General features: G+C 40.4%; 1 protein-coding gene across 1 annotated transcript; it reads left to right on the top strand.

The window, feature by feature from the left end:
- The first annotated feature begins 5646 nt into the window (after positions 1 to 5646).
- Positions 5647 to 13587, top strand: CD24 (CD24 molecule). The gene is made up of 3 exons (XM_032184458.1): positions 5647 to 5713; positions 9305 to 9468; positions 11544 to 13587. Exons 1-3 carry the CDS (start codon positions 5647 to 5649, stop codon positions 11724 to 11726), a joined length of 414 nt encoding a protein of 137 aa, XP_032040349.1. The 3' UTR covers positions 11727 to 13587.
- The last annotated feature ends 1814 nt before the right edge of the window (positions 13588 to 15401 follow it).

Below are 15401 nucleotides of genomic sequence, written 5' to 3'. Positions count from 1 at the left end.
CCGCCGCCGCCGGCAGGCCGCAGGCCCAGGCTCAGCCCATGGCCGGCGCCCCCTGGCGCACCGCCTCGGCGAGGCTGTGGGGCCGAGCAATTAACACGGGGGTTGTAATTGATCGCTTAGTTTTACACCAGCATGTTCTGTCATAAAACACTCGAACGAGGATTTTTTTATGTCAGGGATGTGTTGTCGTGGAGCAATCCCTCTGCAAAGCTGTCTCCCCTCCTTGGAAACCTCGCTGGAGAGGACACTGCTAACATCTTTATGTCCTGTTGTATTTTAAATATCCCATTTTTTTTGGAATAAGCATAAATATCCCAGTTCTTTAAATATGCCCAGTTCAGTGAGATTCTGACCAATCTCAGTTGGGAACATAGCTGCTTGCTTTTTCATACTCTTCATTGATACGTCTTAAAATATATACACATCCTTATCAGGGAAAAAACAAAAACAAGACAAACAAAACAAACAGAAAAACTACTTTTCCATACAACCCACTCTTTTCAGAGCTCTTAGAGTGTGATTTACCTCCCATAGGATTAAAGTCACGCTCTAACTTTGCTAAGAGTGAAGATATCTTTGTTAATTAAAATTAACCTTTCTAGGCTAATCTGGCATTACACATTTTTATTGCATCCTCGTACCGAAAGGCAATGTAAAGAACTTGTTTAAAGTGTTTCTGTCTTTTGTATTTCTCAGACGCCGTGATATAATGGTCCCTTTAACAAACAGAAAGCAATCAATTCACTGTTCAGTAGCCTCTCCTGCAGGCCTTCGAGTTTGCAGAAGGTTAATTGCATTGCCCTCAGACAGGTCCCTCTGCAGTCAGACAGAAAATGTAACTTGGTTGTCATGAGCAGGCATCATGCCTCTGATTTATCTCCTCATTGCACAACTCCAAACACAGACATCACCTCTGTCACACTTGCTTCATTTCCCAGGCCAGCTACATGGTCCAGCTCTAGCTGTTCTAGTTAGAAGGTACACCACGTTCATATTTTCTCTCTGGCCTTACCAGGGGGTTTGTCAGGATTTATTCAGCCCTGGGTCGCAGAGGAACATGTCACACGGGTCTCCTTGCCATCTGCTTCTCTCCATGCCACAGAGTATGAGGAGACATCAAAGCCCTCATTCAAGATTTGTACTCCAGCCACGTGCCGTCTTGGCAACACCCAGCCTGGTGTGTTTTTTTTTTTTAAAAGTGAATTTTTAATGACCACGAAGACAAAAATGAAGGTAATATTCACTATTCATACTTTCATTATATCAAACTGCAATTGTAACCAAAATGTTAGCACTGGGTAAAGCCCGTAGTGTAATTTATGTCATTTTCCACGTTACCATTAGATGGCAGTGAATAGCTCCCTGTAAAAGGCTCACGAGCTCAAAAGTTTTTTTCAAAAACATGCTAGTCATACACATATCTGAAAAATATGTTATTTAAACTGACTTGAAGTGATTTTAAGATATATATATATATATAAATATCACATGACACCTCAGCAACATACAATTAAAAATTTCGGCTTTGGTAAGAAACTGATCGTTCAGCTTAGGCAGATTAATAGTAATCTATGTAACCTTTTGAAGATCAAGTGAGAAATTAGCCAGACCAAGATGTATTACCTTTCCATGGTTTTCTCATACAATTGCTTCATTTTTTTGATGGAGTTCCTCTCTTCTTTATCGTTTTTGTTTTGTACACTGCAATATACACTCTATGACATTCAGTCATCTTGTTTTGATAGCTCAGAGAGAAAATTCTTAGTAACATTTGACCTGTGTATTGGAATCGGTAGCCAAGAACTCCTTCTCCACTGCCTGGGGATTTTTGTTACCTTTATTTTTCTGCAAGATCAGGCAAGTGACAGCAGTAGATCTGCTGATACTCATTGCATCTTGAAATAACATCAAGATCACTGTATAGCTGTTCCAGCCCTGTTAGCAGCCATGAACTCCACTGCTATAACTCTCCACACAGTGCCCATCTCACCAGATTACTTGTCACTGCGGATTTATCTTCAGCAATACTTTGCTGGAACCACACTCAACCTTTAAAGGACGCTGCTTATCTCAAGGTGCAGCGAGGAGGTGACTGGACAGTTCTGTGCATGGCCTAGAAAAACAGTGTCCCCGTTTGAGCACTGCCTTTAACTTTGCCCATATTCATTTAAATAATGAACTAATAATAATAATCGCCCTGACCACTAACTCACCTCTTCCTGTACTACATACCTTCTGTAACTGCTTAGATGCTTTCTTTTCTTAGTCCATAGTCTGGAGACAATTTCTCTAGCTTGTTGCTTGCATCCAATCCATGTCCACACAATCTTACCGTCTCTTTCTCTAAAGTACATCTCTGAAAACTAATCTGGCATGCAGCAGAAATTCTTACTGACCCTTTGTGTTACCACTTAAGCTCTTCCAGTAACAATGGTATTACAAATTTCTGTCACTTTTTCCTGCAGCCACTTTGGCATCCTGCACACAGAATCCCTTTCTGGAGGTGAACGAGGTCTCACAGACCCTTTTTCCTTGCAGCTTACCTGTTCATTGAAAACTCAACTTATACATCATAGACGGATTTTACATTTCTTTAAGTGGTGGAGATATAGCCACTTGCTAAAGTAGCATTCCTTTTTTTATTCGTCCTTTTCACTAATTTGGCTTTTGTCAGCCAACCAATTGTCTCTCTTACAATATAACACCACACTGAGCTATAATCAGAAAGAAAATAGAGGTGGGCAGCACAGACTAAAGAAGCTGATAGAGGCCACCCTAATAAATCTGACCATAGTGACCCACCTGAACCAGAAATTAATAGTCTCCTTGACAGTGAAAATCAGTGTTACACCAGTGGTTAAGTATATGAGAGGAAAACTTCCATCAGCCAGCCTGGTATTCATTCCAGCTACCCAGAGGTTAAAGGCTCCATAGTTCCACTGCTAATTAAATCTCCCCAGTTTGGTGAGAGTTTTGCAATAAAATTTGTGGTTTTTTTTTTTCTTTTCCTTTTTTTTTTTTTTTTTATTTTTTATTTTCTCTCACTTCCTTGTTTGCTAATTATATAAAAAACAATGTCTTTGGTTTTGAAGTACAAGTTAATGTTCTATTTTTTAACACCAGCTTTCAGACTTTCATTCATTCTGCAGCGAACATGTTCAGGTCCTGCTGGCTTTTGTTGCTGCTCTAGGATTTGCCTAGCTCCCACTAACAGCAGGTGGCAAATGTAATAAAAAGAAAAAGTAATCAATTAAGCATTTGTTATTCGAAACTTACTTATTAGCCTTAACAACTACATATTCCATGAGCAAATGTTAATTAGTTTGAATTATTTGTTTACCTCTGTTTCCCCTGTATTCTCCCCAGAATAATGGCTTTACTACTTAGAATATAATGTTCTCTTCTCTAATTAATAGCAACTAATTTGAGATATATGCATGTATGAGTCTAACATAATTAATTTCCAATGAGGGATTTTAGATTGTTCCTCCATCTGTGTACAATTGAAGATTTGTTATTCTCTATTACTTTTTCTTTTTCTTTCTTTCTTTCTTTCTTTCTTTCTTTCTTTCTTTCTTTCTTTCTTTCTTTCTTTCTTTCTTTCTTTCTTTCTTTCTTTTTATTATCTTTTGTGTTGGGTTTCCTTTTAAAAGCAGAAAAAAGGATGTTCAAAGTACTTCAGCTTCCATTGTGACTCAGAGACAACATTATTTTGATTAGCATTTGTAAACATTATTGCATCAGGAAATAGAAATGTATCTGTAGGCTGCAATACACTTTTGATATATAAAAAAGCAAATAATATCAATAAAGGTGCAATAGGGATGGATAATCATATCATTTGGAGTCAAGGACATCTTGTCCTTTCACAGTGTCCAGGTCCAGAGGTATAAAAGATTGTGTAAATCACACAGTAGGAACTTTTGAATCCCCAACTGGTCCCTTTTTCTAAGATGAAATGGGAGGAGTAGCTTCTAGATCTTGTTCATCTATGCATTTTTGAATCATATTTGTGTGTGTGCATTAATAAATAAAATAAATAATAATAAATAAATAAATAAACAAAGGGTTCCAACTTTCTCTGCACCCGATGGACTTGAGAGTGCAAAGGAAAGCAACAAAAATGCATGAGGTTTAGAAATTCTGTTAAAAAAAGGTTGAAGGAACTGGACCTGTTCCTCAAAATAAGGAAAAAACTCCATGACAAATGTCTGAACTAACCATCTAGTCAGTTTTGAGAGTGATGTAGGCACCTCCAGGATGTGATTCATCTGTTTCAGATGTCTATGTCGGAATGAGATAAATTACATCGCTTCTCTTCACCATCAAAAGTTTCCAGGGAGATCCACTTGATGTAGATGGTTGCTCTAAGGTGAGCCTTCTTTCCTTCCAAAGCGAGGTGGTTGATAGGTTTTCAATTGCTAAAACAGTTTGTTATAAATTTGACTGTCATTACTATCTGTGAGCTTTACTACAGTGACATAACAGATTGCTACTTTAAATTTTCAACAAAGACATCTATTAAGAGACACTTTCTGTACAGGTGGTTTAACGAAGAAACAGGGGACCTATGGACTGTGGAATACCCTTCACTGAAGTTGTCTGAGAATAATGTTTAAACTTGCCTCAGATCAGAAGATGGAGAAATTGTCTTTTGATCCTTTTTACGTCTTCATGTCTATAGATTTCTAATCTGACATTAAGCCTCATGAGCTAAAGGAAAGCCCTGGTTTGGTTTTGTCCCATTATCTAGTAACGTGAGACCAAATAATTCCTGAGCATGATTCAGGGGTTGGCCCAGGTCGGGGACAGCTGCCTTCCAACAGGCAATTTAGATTCAGCCACCCGTTTCTGGAGGCTAGGAGAGTTTAAGAGTATGGTTGTGGCTAGACATGCGAGTTGGCCTGAAGGCCAAAGAACAGGCTCTGTTACTTCTAATCTGTTTGTATTGATGTCACCCAAGAGCTTATTTGACTTCGAGAGAAAGGTGTGCTTTTGGACAGATCTGAAGCCACACTGTGCCATACAAGCCGACACCGTTCCTTGAAGTTGACTGGGAAATCAAACAACCCATTGCTATATTCACAGGAATATCCCAGCCAAAACCAGGACAGACAGCAATTCTTATCCTCAGCATTTCTTGTTGAGAGTATTCCCAGAATCACAATGTCAATTCTGGTCAAACTTTCAGTCTTACGATTCTGGGTCTGGAAATCATTGTTTAGCTTACCTCCATAACTACTTATCTCTAGTTAAGCAGCCTGATGTTTTTTTGCCTCAGATTGACATACGACAGAAACCATGCTGGAATCCTGGTATAGTGATGGTCTGAATCATGGCAACAAGGCTCATGTCTGAAGATGTGTGTAGCGGAGTCCAATCATCATTTAATACCAAGTGAAGATTTACAATTCCACCAACCCTGCCTTCCATTAAAAGCTCTACTAACCAAAAAATGAATATAAAGTCTCCACTAGAAGAAGGAACATAATCCTCAAAATATTTTCCGAGTGCTTAACCAAGATTTGTGCCAAACTATATTGTCCAGATGTCTAAAATGAGTTTCAGCCAGCCACCTCCCATCAGTATTTCAGTCTCGTTCTGCAATGCCAGTGAAGGTGCATTTGTAAGAAAGGTCCAGCTGTAATGAAGGATGCTTCAAAAAAGCTGGTGAGTTTTGATTTTGTGGCTGGAGCCTTGATGCTCCCTCAAGGTGAGTCCTTCCCACTAACAAGTAGCAAAAGAAGAGCCAGCCTAGCTTATGAAAAGACAGTGTTTCTATAGATTAGAGAATATGGACCTGTGAGTTTCTCAAGGCACAACCCTTATGGCAAAAATGGACATCAAAGAAACTTATCACCAGAGGATGTCAGCATAGATCAGCATATGTAGGCTAGACAGTACAGGCTGGATTTCCCTCTTCAAAGATCTCCTTTGTAAAAAGATCAGAACCTAAAACATAAATGCATAACATGCTCACAGTCGGGGATTAACTAAAATAGCTCATAATATAGCTGAGTGAGTACTGAGAGCTGCAGTGCACCCTGGAATGAGCTTAAAATGGTTGAAGACCCTGGGATGTGCCACAGTGTGTAGAAAGTTTCAGTCTATACACAGCCAAGGAAAGTGAAGAGCTGGTTGGCAGCTCAAGATCCAGCAATTCTCATTGGCAATTGATGCTCCTAAAATATTTAAGCTTAAATGAATTGAGACTGGTAGATAAAGCCAAGAGTAAATTAATGGTTAAGTCAAAATCAGTTCTCATGATTTCCACTCAGTGCTCTGACTGCACCTATTTAACTAAAGCTTGTCCAAATTTAACTACATTGCTTTCTAGTACTTTTACATCAGTGTTAAGTATTTTTACTTTACTAGTCTCAGAGACTACTTCTGTGCTCGCTTTTATAGATGACTTTTTTTTTTTTTTTTTTTTTTTTTTTTTTCTGCCTGTCATTTCAGCCAATCCTGTTTGCTAATGTATTATACAAAACAGCATGAGTTTTGCTTCTGTTCACTAGATTGTGAATTGTCTTTTGCAAAGTTAAATCTACTTAAAACTCACCATTGGGATATACAAATTAATTTATATTTAATCCAAAGGATTGAAGTAGCTTTAGCCCTTCTCTTTGTTAAGCTTTCTCATCGTATGTTATGTATTTAACTGGTAGAGATGCTGAGTGCTGTTCCAACCTAGAAAAACAAAGGAAGCAGAACAATGAGAGATTTAACAATGGCATTGAACAACATATGTCAGCATCATGAAAACACACAGCTATCAAAGGATGTGTGATTGTTCTGAGAGAGTGTATTTTCTTTTCTGAGGGAAAAAATAATAATAAAAAAAAAAAAATTCAGAAGTGTCTATTGGCCACCAGATAGCAGTGCTTCACTTTTGCAGTTCTAAACTCAATTACAGTACTTCTTGCCTCTGTAGAAATATCCATATGTTGGGTCCTAGTGTCTTGATCAGGTATATCTCTAACAGAATTCATTAGAGGCTTCAGATGAAAAAAGCAAAGATTTTGGAAATAGGTGTGATTAGGTGAATGCTAGATCATTTTAGGATTTGTGGGTTCAGGAGAAATCATGGATATTGCAGCTTTACTGAATGGGAGGAGTTGGTTGTAGAAATATAATGGGATGTAGACATTATCATTCCCAATAACAAAAGTTTGGACTTTTATCATTGCACTTAAATAAAAAATCTTGCACTTAAATATTGTAGTGCTTCTTCCTTGCTGCTAATATATTCCCTTATTTGCATTAGTATTTCAGGAATAATTCAGAAAGGTGTGGTTTTTGGCCTCATAATGTAACCTTTATGTAGTTACATTATTTTAGTAACTTATCACTTCTTCCAAATATTTTAAAGCATCTACATTTTTCTTTATTTAAAAGAAAGGAACAGACTTTATAATATTTTTTAGCAAGAAGACACCCCCATTTTTAGTGTAATTTGTTAAAATGGCAGAAGTGTGATATACTGTATAATAATTAGCAGTAATATAATGTTGTATAGATTCACGTTACCTTACAAGAACCTTGCACTGGCCTCACTTTTTGCAGACATAGTTCCAGACCGCAGGCAAGGTGCGCTGGGAAGAGAGAATGGGAAAGGCGTCTGGGTGTTATTCCATCATTCCCATCCGTCCCAGCTTTGATTTTAAGGTGTCTCAGCTGCTGCTGTAACCTGAACAGCCAGCTATGGTCCCAAGGGGATCATGCAACACTGCCTTTCATCCCATACCAGGTGGGAGAGGTTATAATGGAAACTGTCTTAGTCCACTTTACACAAGAATATTCTTCATTGTGGAGAAGAATATCGGAGAGCCCTGGCAGGGTTGCTTTCCTTTGGCAGCTCCTCCAGTGGCAGAACAGGGATCTGGTGATAGAATAGTCTAAGCCCTCACTTATTGCTGTGGTTCACGTGACTTCTCCCACAGGGAATTTCACCTTTTGTGGTGGTATCCATGTCCGCAGGGTGAAAAGGTGACTTTCTCTCTCCCATTTGTGGTTTCATGTTAACTGTGACAACTAAAGCAACCTGTTTGCAAGGAAAAGTGGTAACAAGATGTTCTCAGCATTGTCATCCTTCTTTTAATTTAAGTTGATCACAGTTCCTTTTTTTTTTTTTTTTTTTTTTTTTTTTTTTCCTATTATCTCTCTACAATCACAAAAACCCAACTTCCCCAATAACCAGCTTGAAGCAGACAGCCAGGAAATATTCAAAACCAGAAAATCCTCAGTTTGATGACTCTTCTCGGAGTTCCCCTATGTATAGACTATGCCTCTAGCAGTTAGGAACTTGACTCTGACTGTGTTCAGGGATTTAAAACACAAGCAAGCACCAAAACCATGGAAACACTACTCCAGGTGTGCTTCGGGCTTTGTGTAACTCTCCAAAGATCTTCCATCTTGGTACAGATTAAGGATTGCATATGGGGTAATACAGCTTGCAAAACGCCACCATTCCTAGAAAATCAAGTGGCTATAGCTTTGTTAGGTGTTCTAAAACAATTAGGGTGGGACTGGCTTTAGGATTATAAATTTTTGCCTAGCACAAGCCCCGGCATCTGGTCCTGCAGCACAACCATCTGTGTTTCCAGTGCCTCAAGACCAAGTTCTAGCAACGCCTGAGGACGCTCACGGAAAGCAGTCCTGGCGCTGGGGACAGAAAATGAGTCAGGCGTGTATTGCTTAACACATGTATCTCTTCACAGTTTGTTCTGGGATAAACACAAACACTTTTTAAAACCTATTGATTAGTTTGAACTAAAGACAACCGGACATCTTCTTTTAAATGGAAGTAACCACTTCCAGAATGAAGCCGTCACACCAGTGTCTTTTTGTAGCTTACAAAGCGGATTCAGACCATTTTGATGATTTATCTGTACACCAAGACACCTGCCTGATCGTTTGGCGAGGCAGAGTATCTTGGGTGAGCTGAGGGAGGATTTACAACACAGCCACGACACCGCCCGCGCCTCCTCAGCCCTGCTGCTACCATCTGGAAACACGGCTTTCTTCACCTGTCCCCCTATCATTTGATGATATTTTAATAAAAATGTGATGTTTTCACAAACATAAGAGTTGATCTCGGAGTATTTTGCCACCCCGCGCCTCACACCCTCCACCACGCAGCCGGGGGCAGCCCTCAGGAGCCCGTGGGGGAGGCAGCGGCGGTCGGCGGGGGGCGCGGGCAGGCCGTGCCCAGCCATGCCGGGCCGGGAGGCGCTGAGGGCGGGTCTGAGGTGTGTGGAGGAGGGGGAAGGCGGTGGCAGGGCGTCACGGCGGCCATAAAAAGGCCGGGCGCGGCTGAGCGGCGCAGCCGGGTCGCTCGCAGCCACCAGAGGTGGGAGAAAGCGGTGTGGGGACGGCAGCGGGACAGCAGTGACGGGCATGGGGACGGCGCTGGCGGCGCGGCTCGGCTTGGGGCTCCTGCTCCTGGCGCTCATCCTACCCACGCAGGTGAGCCCCGGCGGTGGGACGGGGGCGAGCGAGCCCTCCCGAGCCATCCCCAGCCCTCCCGAGCCCTCCTCAGCCCCCCGGTGCCCCGCAGCCGCTGTGTCCCCTCAGGCTCGGGGGGCTCCTGAGGGAGCGGCCGCCGCCATCTCGCTGCCCTGGGTGGGGGACAGGGCTCGGGGGGCGGCGGTGGGGCTGTGAGGTGCCTCCAAAGCTGGGTTAATTTCAGGAAGAAATGAGCTGGGGGTGCAGCGAGACCCTGCTCCGAGCCCTATCTGGGGTTTGGGGGAGGTCCTGGTGTTTAGGGCATGGTAGGAGTGGGGGGCTTGCTGAGGGGGAGCGGCATCGCTGCTCCCAGGCACTGAGCTCTACAGACCTCCTGTGGGGAAGGGTCGGTGAGACAGCAGTAGGGAAACATCAAACAAAGAGCTTTCTGGAGGCTCTTTTAAATATTTTTAACCCCTTTCTTTATAAAGGAGAACGTCTTGCCTTTTCCATTGTCCTCTGTAGAGCAGGATCGTACTTTGTCGGAGGTCCCTTATATCACGATATCGTGGCACCCCTCTCTTTTGTAGGCATGCATGTGCCACTAGGCTTTGTCTTCAAAACAAAGATAACAAAAATGATATAACTCAAGTGTGCTGGATATTGTGTGAAGGCTGAAAAAAAAAAATCCGGAGTAGGTTGGGACTCGCATCCTGCAAGCTGATTAGGAGGTTTCTCTGCAATTCAGTATTTATCGCTTTGGCTGCTTTCAACAGAAACTTCCACACCGTGATTTTTATTTTTTATTTATTTATTTTTAAGTCCTGCAGTCCTGAATGGCTTCCAGCATGTTCCTGGTTGCCCAAAATCCTAACTACCAGAAGCTGTACATGGGCACAATATTTTTCTGTGACGTTCTTTTGTTCAGTAGAAAATGCTCCAAGGGTATGGCCATGCAAGATTCAAATAAATTTAGCATTGATTTAATGGCTTCAGCACTGAGCTATTATATATATATATATATATATATTTCTGTTAAGGGTAATTAACGCTTTTGATAGCACTGGTAATACAACAATAAAGACCTTTTATGGAGGGTATTTATTAAAGTAGGTGTTCTTTTAGGAAACATTTTTACTTTAGCTGACTCTACCATTGTGTACCAGAAAGCTCTGGTACAATGCAAGTTTCCTGCCACAGAACTGAAGCCAAGTTTGCCAAACTATACTTCTTCAGGAGCAGATGCATTATTCTTGCCCTTGCTTTTCATCCTTGTGTATCACACATCCTTCCCTAGAAGAGAACACATTAATGTAGCTTTGAAAATTTTCCTGTACATGTGTAGGATGTAGCTTTTTGATGAAATTAAAAAGTGCAAAATTTTTATGTTTTACTCCTATAATTTGGGGAGGAGTGGAAGGAGACTTTTTTTACCTTGCTTTCTGTCAGAATCTTCATTTATTAGTGTTATACAGACTTTCCACTGCATTTCTTATGTCTGCTCTAGCATGCCAGTAGGTTGTGATTTAATCAGTATAATTCCATTGTTTTAAGTTCTGTGGTTCAGTGCTACCATAGCAAGATAAGAGATGTGAGGCTGAAAAGAGAAGTCCATTTACACAAGCCTTTCTGTTGCTTGAAAGGGATACCCAACGCAGTTACAGAAATAAAATCAATAGGTTCTCCACTGTTTGCTCATATTTCTATTTGTGGCTCAATCTGCTAAGACAATGGATTCATGCAGTTATCTGGAAGTCTTTTATTAAAAGAATTGCTCTACATTTCATAGATTTTTGAGTTTTTTTTTTTTTTTTTTGAAACCTACTTCTCTACTCTGTTTTGTTGCAGGGTTTTGGTAAAACTATAGCTCCGTAACAGAAAGCATTTAGGAAAATGTTAGATTTATTTCTTTTGAATTCCAGAAACAGGACTTATTAAACAACTCTGTCCTTCTCTGTACAACAAGAGGCATGAACAACTGTATTATATGAGTACTGTGTGTTGCTACGTGTTGTTAATTACTACTAATTTGTCTTCTGATTTAAAAAAAAAAACAAAAAAACACTTCTATTTAACTTTTTCTACCCACATTCTAGATCTACTGCAATCCCAATGGAACAAGTCCAACACCTTCAAACAATTCTTCAGCAGCTTCCACTTTGTCAGCTGTCGTAAATTCACTGAACAGTACCACCCCTCACGGACATGGAAATTGCCTTCACTCTGCCACAAGCCTCCTTTTCATTCTCTCAGTTTCCCTTCTGTATTTTTGCTGTTAAGAGACTCTGGCAGGGAAATGGCTACCACTCCCCACCCAGTTTCCTGAACCATCTGAGATGGCTAGATCTTCGACCCAGCATGAAAATGAATCAGTCCAAACTCTGCATCAAACCGGCTTGGTTCCACTCCATACTGTAATTAGTACCTGTCTGACCTAGAGAATCACCTGCTGCTCTCACTTTCCAGAGCTGACCCAATATGAAAAGGATGTGACCAACTTCAGCCAGGAGGTAAAATGAGCTCTCTCACCAGATGAGTTTGAATTCGAAGTACAAGATGGAAGCAAAAAGACAGTATTGACAACTCCTCCCAATTTAAAGCTGAGAAGAAATGCAGTGTCCTTGTTGTTGTCCAGGTTGGATGATAACACCTCACCAAGGCAGAAGGCTAGAGACTTTATCTACCACTTAGAATGACAACTTGAAGAGATTTTTATCTTCCTTTTAAGTTCATTAAAGTCAGTAGCTCATAGAAATGCTAGAAAACACAGAAAAGCTCAAATGGTTCTGTTCCTTTCACAGCCTGCATGGTTAAAATCAATGGGTAGTAAGAATGTATGCGAAAGACAAAGTAACAGTGAGAAGGGTCTCTTCTAGTTTTAATTTGTATGAAGTTGCTATGAGACTAAAACAGAACTCCAAATTTTGTAATAATCCTTATTTTTATTTCTGAGTTCTAACCAAATGGCTAGTCAGGCAGGGCTAGTTTTGAAACGTTGAAAATCAACAGTCAAGGGTTTTCCTAAGAGTTGAATTATTTACCATGGGGATTTGGTTTTGACATTTTATTTAAATTGTTCATATATTAAACCCTATGTGCCAGAGTAATGAGGTGTGGAAACATTGGGAAAAGTACCAGGAGCTTTTTGTAAATGAAGTTCAGACAAAAAAAAAAAAGTCAAGGGATAACAATCTCCTCTTTCCCCTATTTCTCCTCCCAGTTCTACAAGTTGTACAAGTCCTTTTTTGCTCCTGGAACTTTCCTTAATTATGAAGGATTTATAGAACCTCTTGAGTAATGTTTTAGTGCTGCTTTTTTTTTTTTTTGGGCACAAAGTGAATAACTTACTGTTTGTTTTGAAGAGTTTTCATTGTGATGGTTTACTTTAAACATGGGCTAATATTTGTGGTGGGGAGAAGGAATGGGGAGAGGAGAGAAAAACGCCAAAAAAAAATAAGACATTACATGATTAGGTGTTTGGAATCTGAAGACTGGAGTCTTAATTTAATCAATTTAAAAATGACCTTTGTAAATACTTTTTAAACAACTTTCTGAATCAAAACTGCTACACTTGCACAGATTGTTTCTGTATCATTCAACCCTTTAGATAATAGCATCTGGTAGTTGATCAAAGCAAGCTCTGTTAAGGAAGTTCATCTACCTTAACACCTGATGAAGAAAAAAGTTGATAAAACAGGAGCGCATATGATCATATCACTCTGTATATAGATATCTATCTCGGTATAAGATCATGTCAAATGAAAGTGGCTCCCAATTTTTTTTTTTAAATCCACATCTTCCAGTTACATTACCACCAATCCAGGTTATCAGATACTAGTAGCAAACTAACACAAATTCCTGTCAGTGAGTATACATGGCATTTCCTTCTGCTTATCATTTGTATTGAGTAAACTGTTAATGATTGTATTTTTGTGTTTGTGTAATTATGCTTTGATTTACTAGCTACTGATTTTCAGTGGGGGGGAGGAGGGGGAACCTGTAAATAAAGCAGTGGACAGGCAATGCATTCCAGGTGCACTTCCAGACACTCCTGCAAGATCTTGTAACTTGCCTGCGTTAAGTGAATGAGCTGTTAAGCAAGGCAGTGTATGTGATTAAAAACCTCAAGGTCTAGAAACACTGACGTGTATTAGTTTTATTTCTCTCTCGAAGGTTTAGTGACATTACGGGCCTGGATTCTACTCTGAAATCAGTGAGTGAGATTTTGTTAATATTGCTAACGAGTAGCTTTTCTGTATTTATTACTCTTCCCGTTCAAAGTAGCATGCTTTCATTTTAGGCAAACGGTGCTTAAACAGAGTTTTCCTTTGTTTCTTCTTGGGGCAGTGAGTTATTTCCCTTATAACAGCTAAAGCTGTTTTTCAGCTTGTGGTTATCGAGCCTGTGAATTAACTGCTTGAGGTTTCTGACTCCCACATGCTACATTAATATAATAGGAGTATTCTAATAATACAAGTTTCACCATGCTTGATGAAGGACAGAGGCTAGAAGAAGCAGTAGTATGTGCAATAGAGCAAAAAATAAACTGAATCAGAACTCAAAACACAGGTATTTACAGTTCAGGACATTCCAGAGTTGTGTTTTTTTTTCCAGTTATGCTCCTTTCTAATAACCCTGTGTTCTGCATGATCATCTTTACTCCCTACATATGGAGCAAGGCACTTAAAAATGCCCAGCTACTTAGGCAGGCTGCACAACACTGCATTTTTTTCGGTGGGAGAGAGGCCCCCAGAGAGGCCTCCTGAGGCTCAGGAGGGAAGGCAGAGCGGCAGCCCTTTGATGGTGTTCCTTTACTTTTCCAGTAGGCTGAACAAACCCAAGAAGCAGAAGGGGTTTATCAAAGCTCGCTGTTTGAGCCTATCTTGGAATCTGCGGGGACTATGGGAGCGCATTGTTCCCTTATTTAGCTTCCCTCTCAGTGCTTCTAGAAGGAAGCATGAAGATAAAATGCCATACCAACAGCTACCTGGCTGTCTATCTTTTTGGTAAAACAACCTTGAAAACACAAACATTCAGAGACTGAGAACAAAGGCTGCGATGATAGGCCTTCGTTCTATGAAGTATCAGCAAAATGAATGAAACAGAGGAATATGCCTGGAGTTCAGCATTTGCTAAGTATTTAAATGGACTGGGATGGTTGGTTTAATTGGTGGTGTTTTTTTCTTTTGATTAAAAAAAAGAAATAGGGACAGATTGCTTTTTAATAGCATTTAGGCATATTTAAACTCTCGAGTTTTCGCCAGACCAGACGACCGATTTAGGAAAAATGCTCGGGTCACCTTTGTTCCCTTCCATCACAGAACAATGGAATCACTGACGAAGAAATCCACGTGGAGAAAGAGAGCTTGATGGATTTATTTAACAGAAGGGGAAGGCGGGAGGCCAGGGAGGAGAACATAGCCTCCCTACTTCATGACTCTCCCATTTTTTTTAAATGACACCTCTAATAAGTGGAACCAGCTCTTACCTATGCCTCTCACTTTCACAAATCTGCCCAGCTGGAACGTGTCTGGATAATGTATATTGCAATGACTGAAACGATTCTTCTGTTTGATGCATGGCACTGCTTTCCTTGTAAATGTGCTAGCCACATATGTCCTGAATAAAGTATAGCATTATTGTTTGAACGAAATAACCCACAGCGAGCACTTAAGGTTTGTGTGCAGCCTACTGTTCATTCCTCCACAAAATTACATTCCTTACTTTTTTTTTTTTTTTCAAATCAGTTTTCATCTGTTTCAGAAAAACGCAGGGGCTTTGAGCATCTTTCATTCAGTGAAAATCTCCAGGTGGTGAAGTATCCCAGGCCACATAATTTAATTCACAACAACCCAAGAGCTTCTGCTAGTGGCCTCCTTGTTTGCAAGATGCTTTTAGCCGAAGCCCTTGGATGCTTGGGATTTGCTCATGCGATGCAAATGCTCTGGAGGTAG

The sequence above is a fragment of the Aythya fuligula genome, chromosome 3 (genome assembly GCF_009819795.1).
Source record: "Aythya fuligula isolate bAytFul2 chromosome 3, bAytFul2.pri, whole genome shotgun sequence".
Taxonomy (NCBI): Eukaryota; Metazoa; Chordata; class Aves; order Anseriformes; family Anatidae; genus Aythya; species Aythya fuligula.
This window is presented reverse-complemented; position numbering and strand designations above follow the sequence as displayed.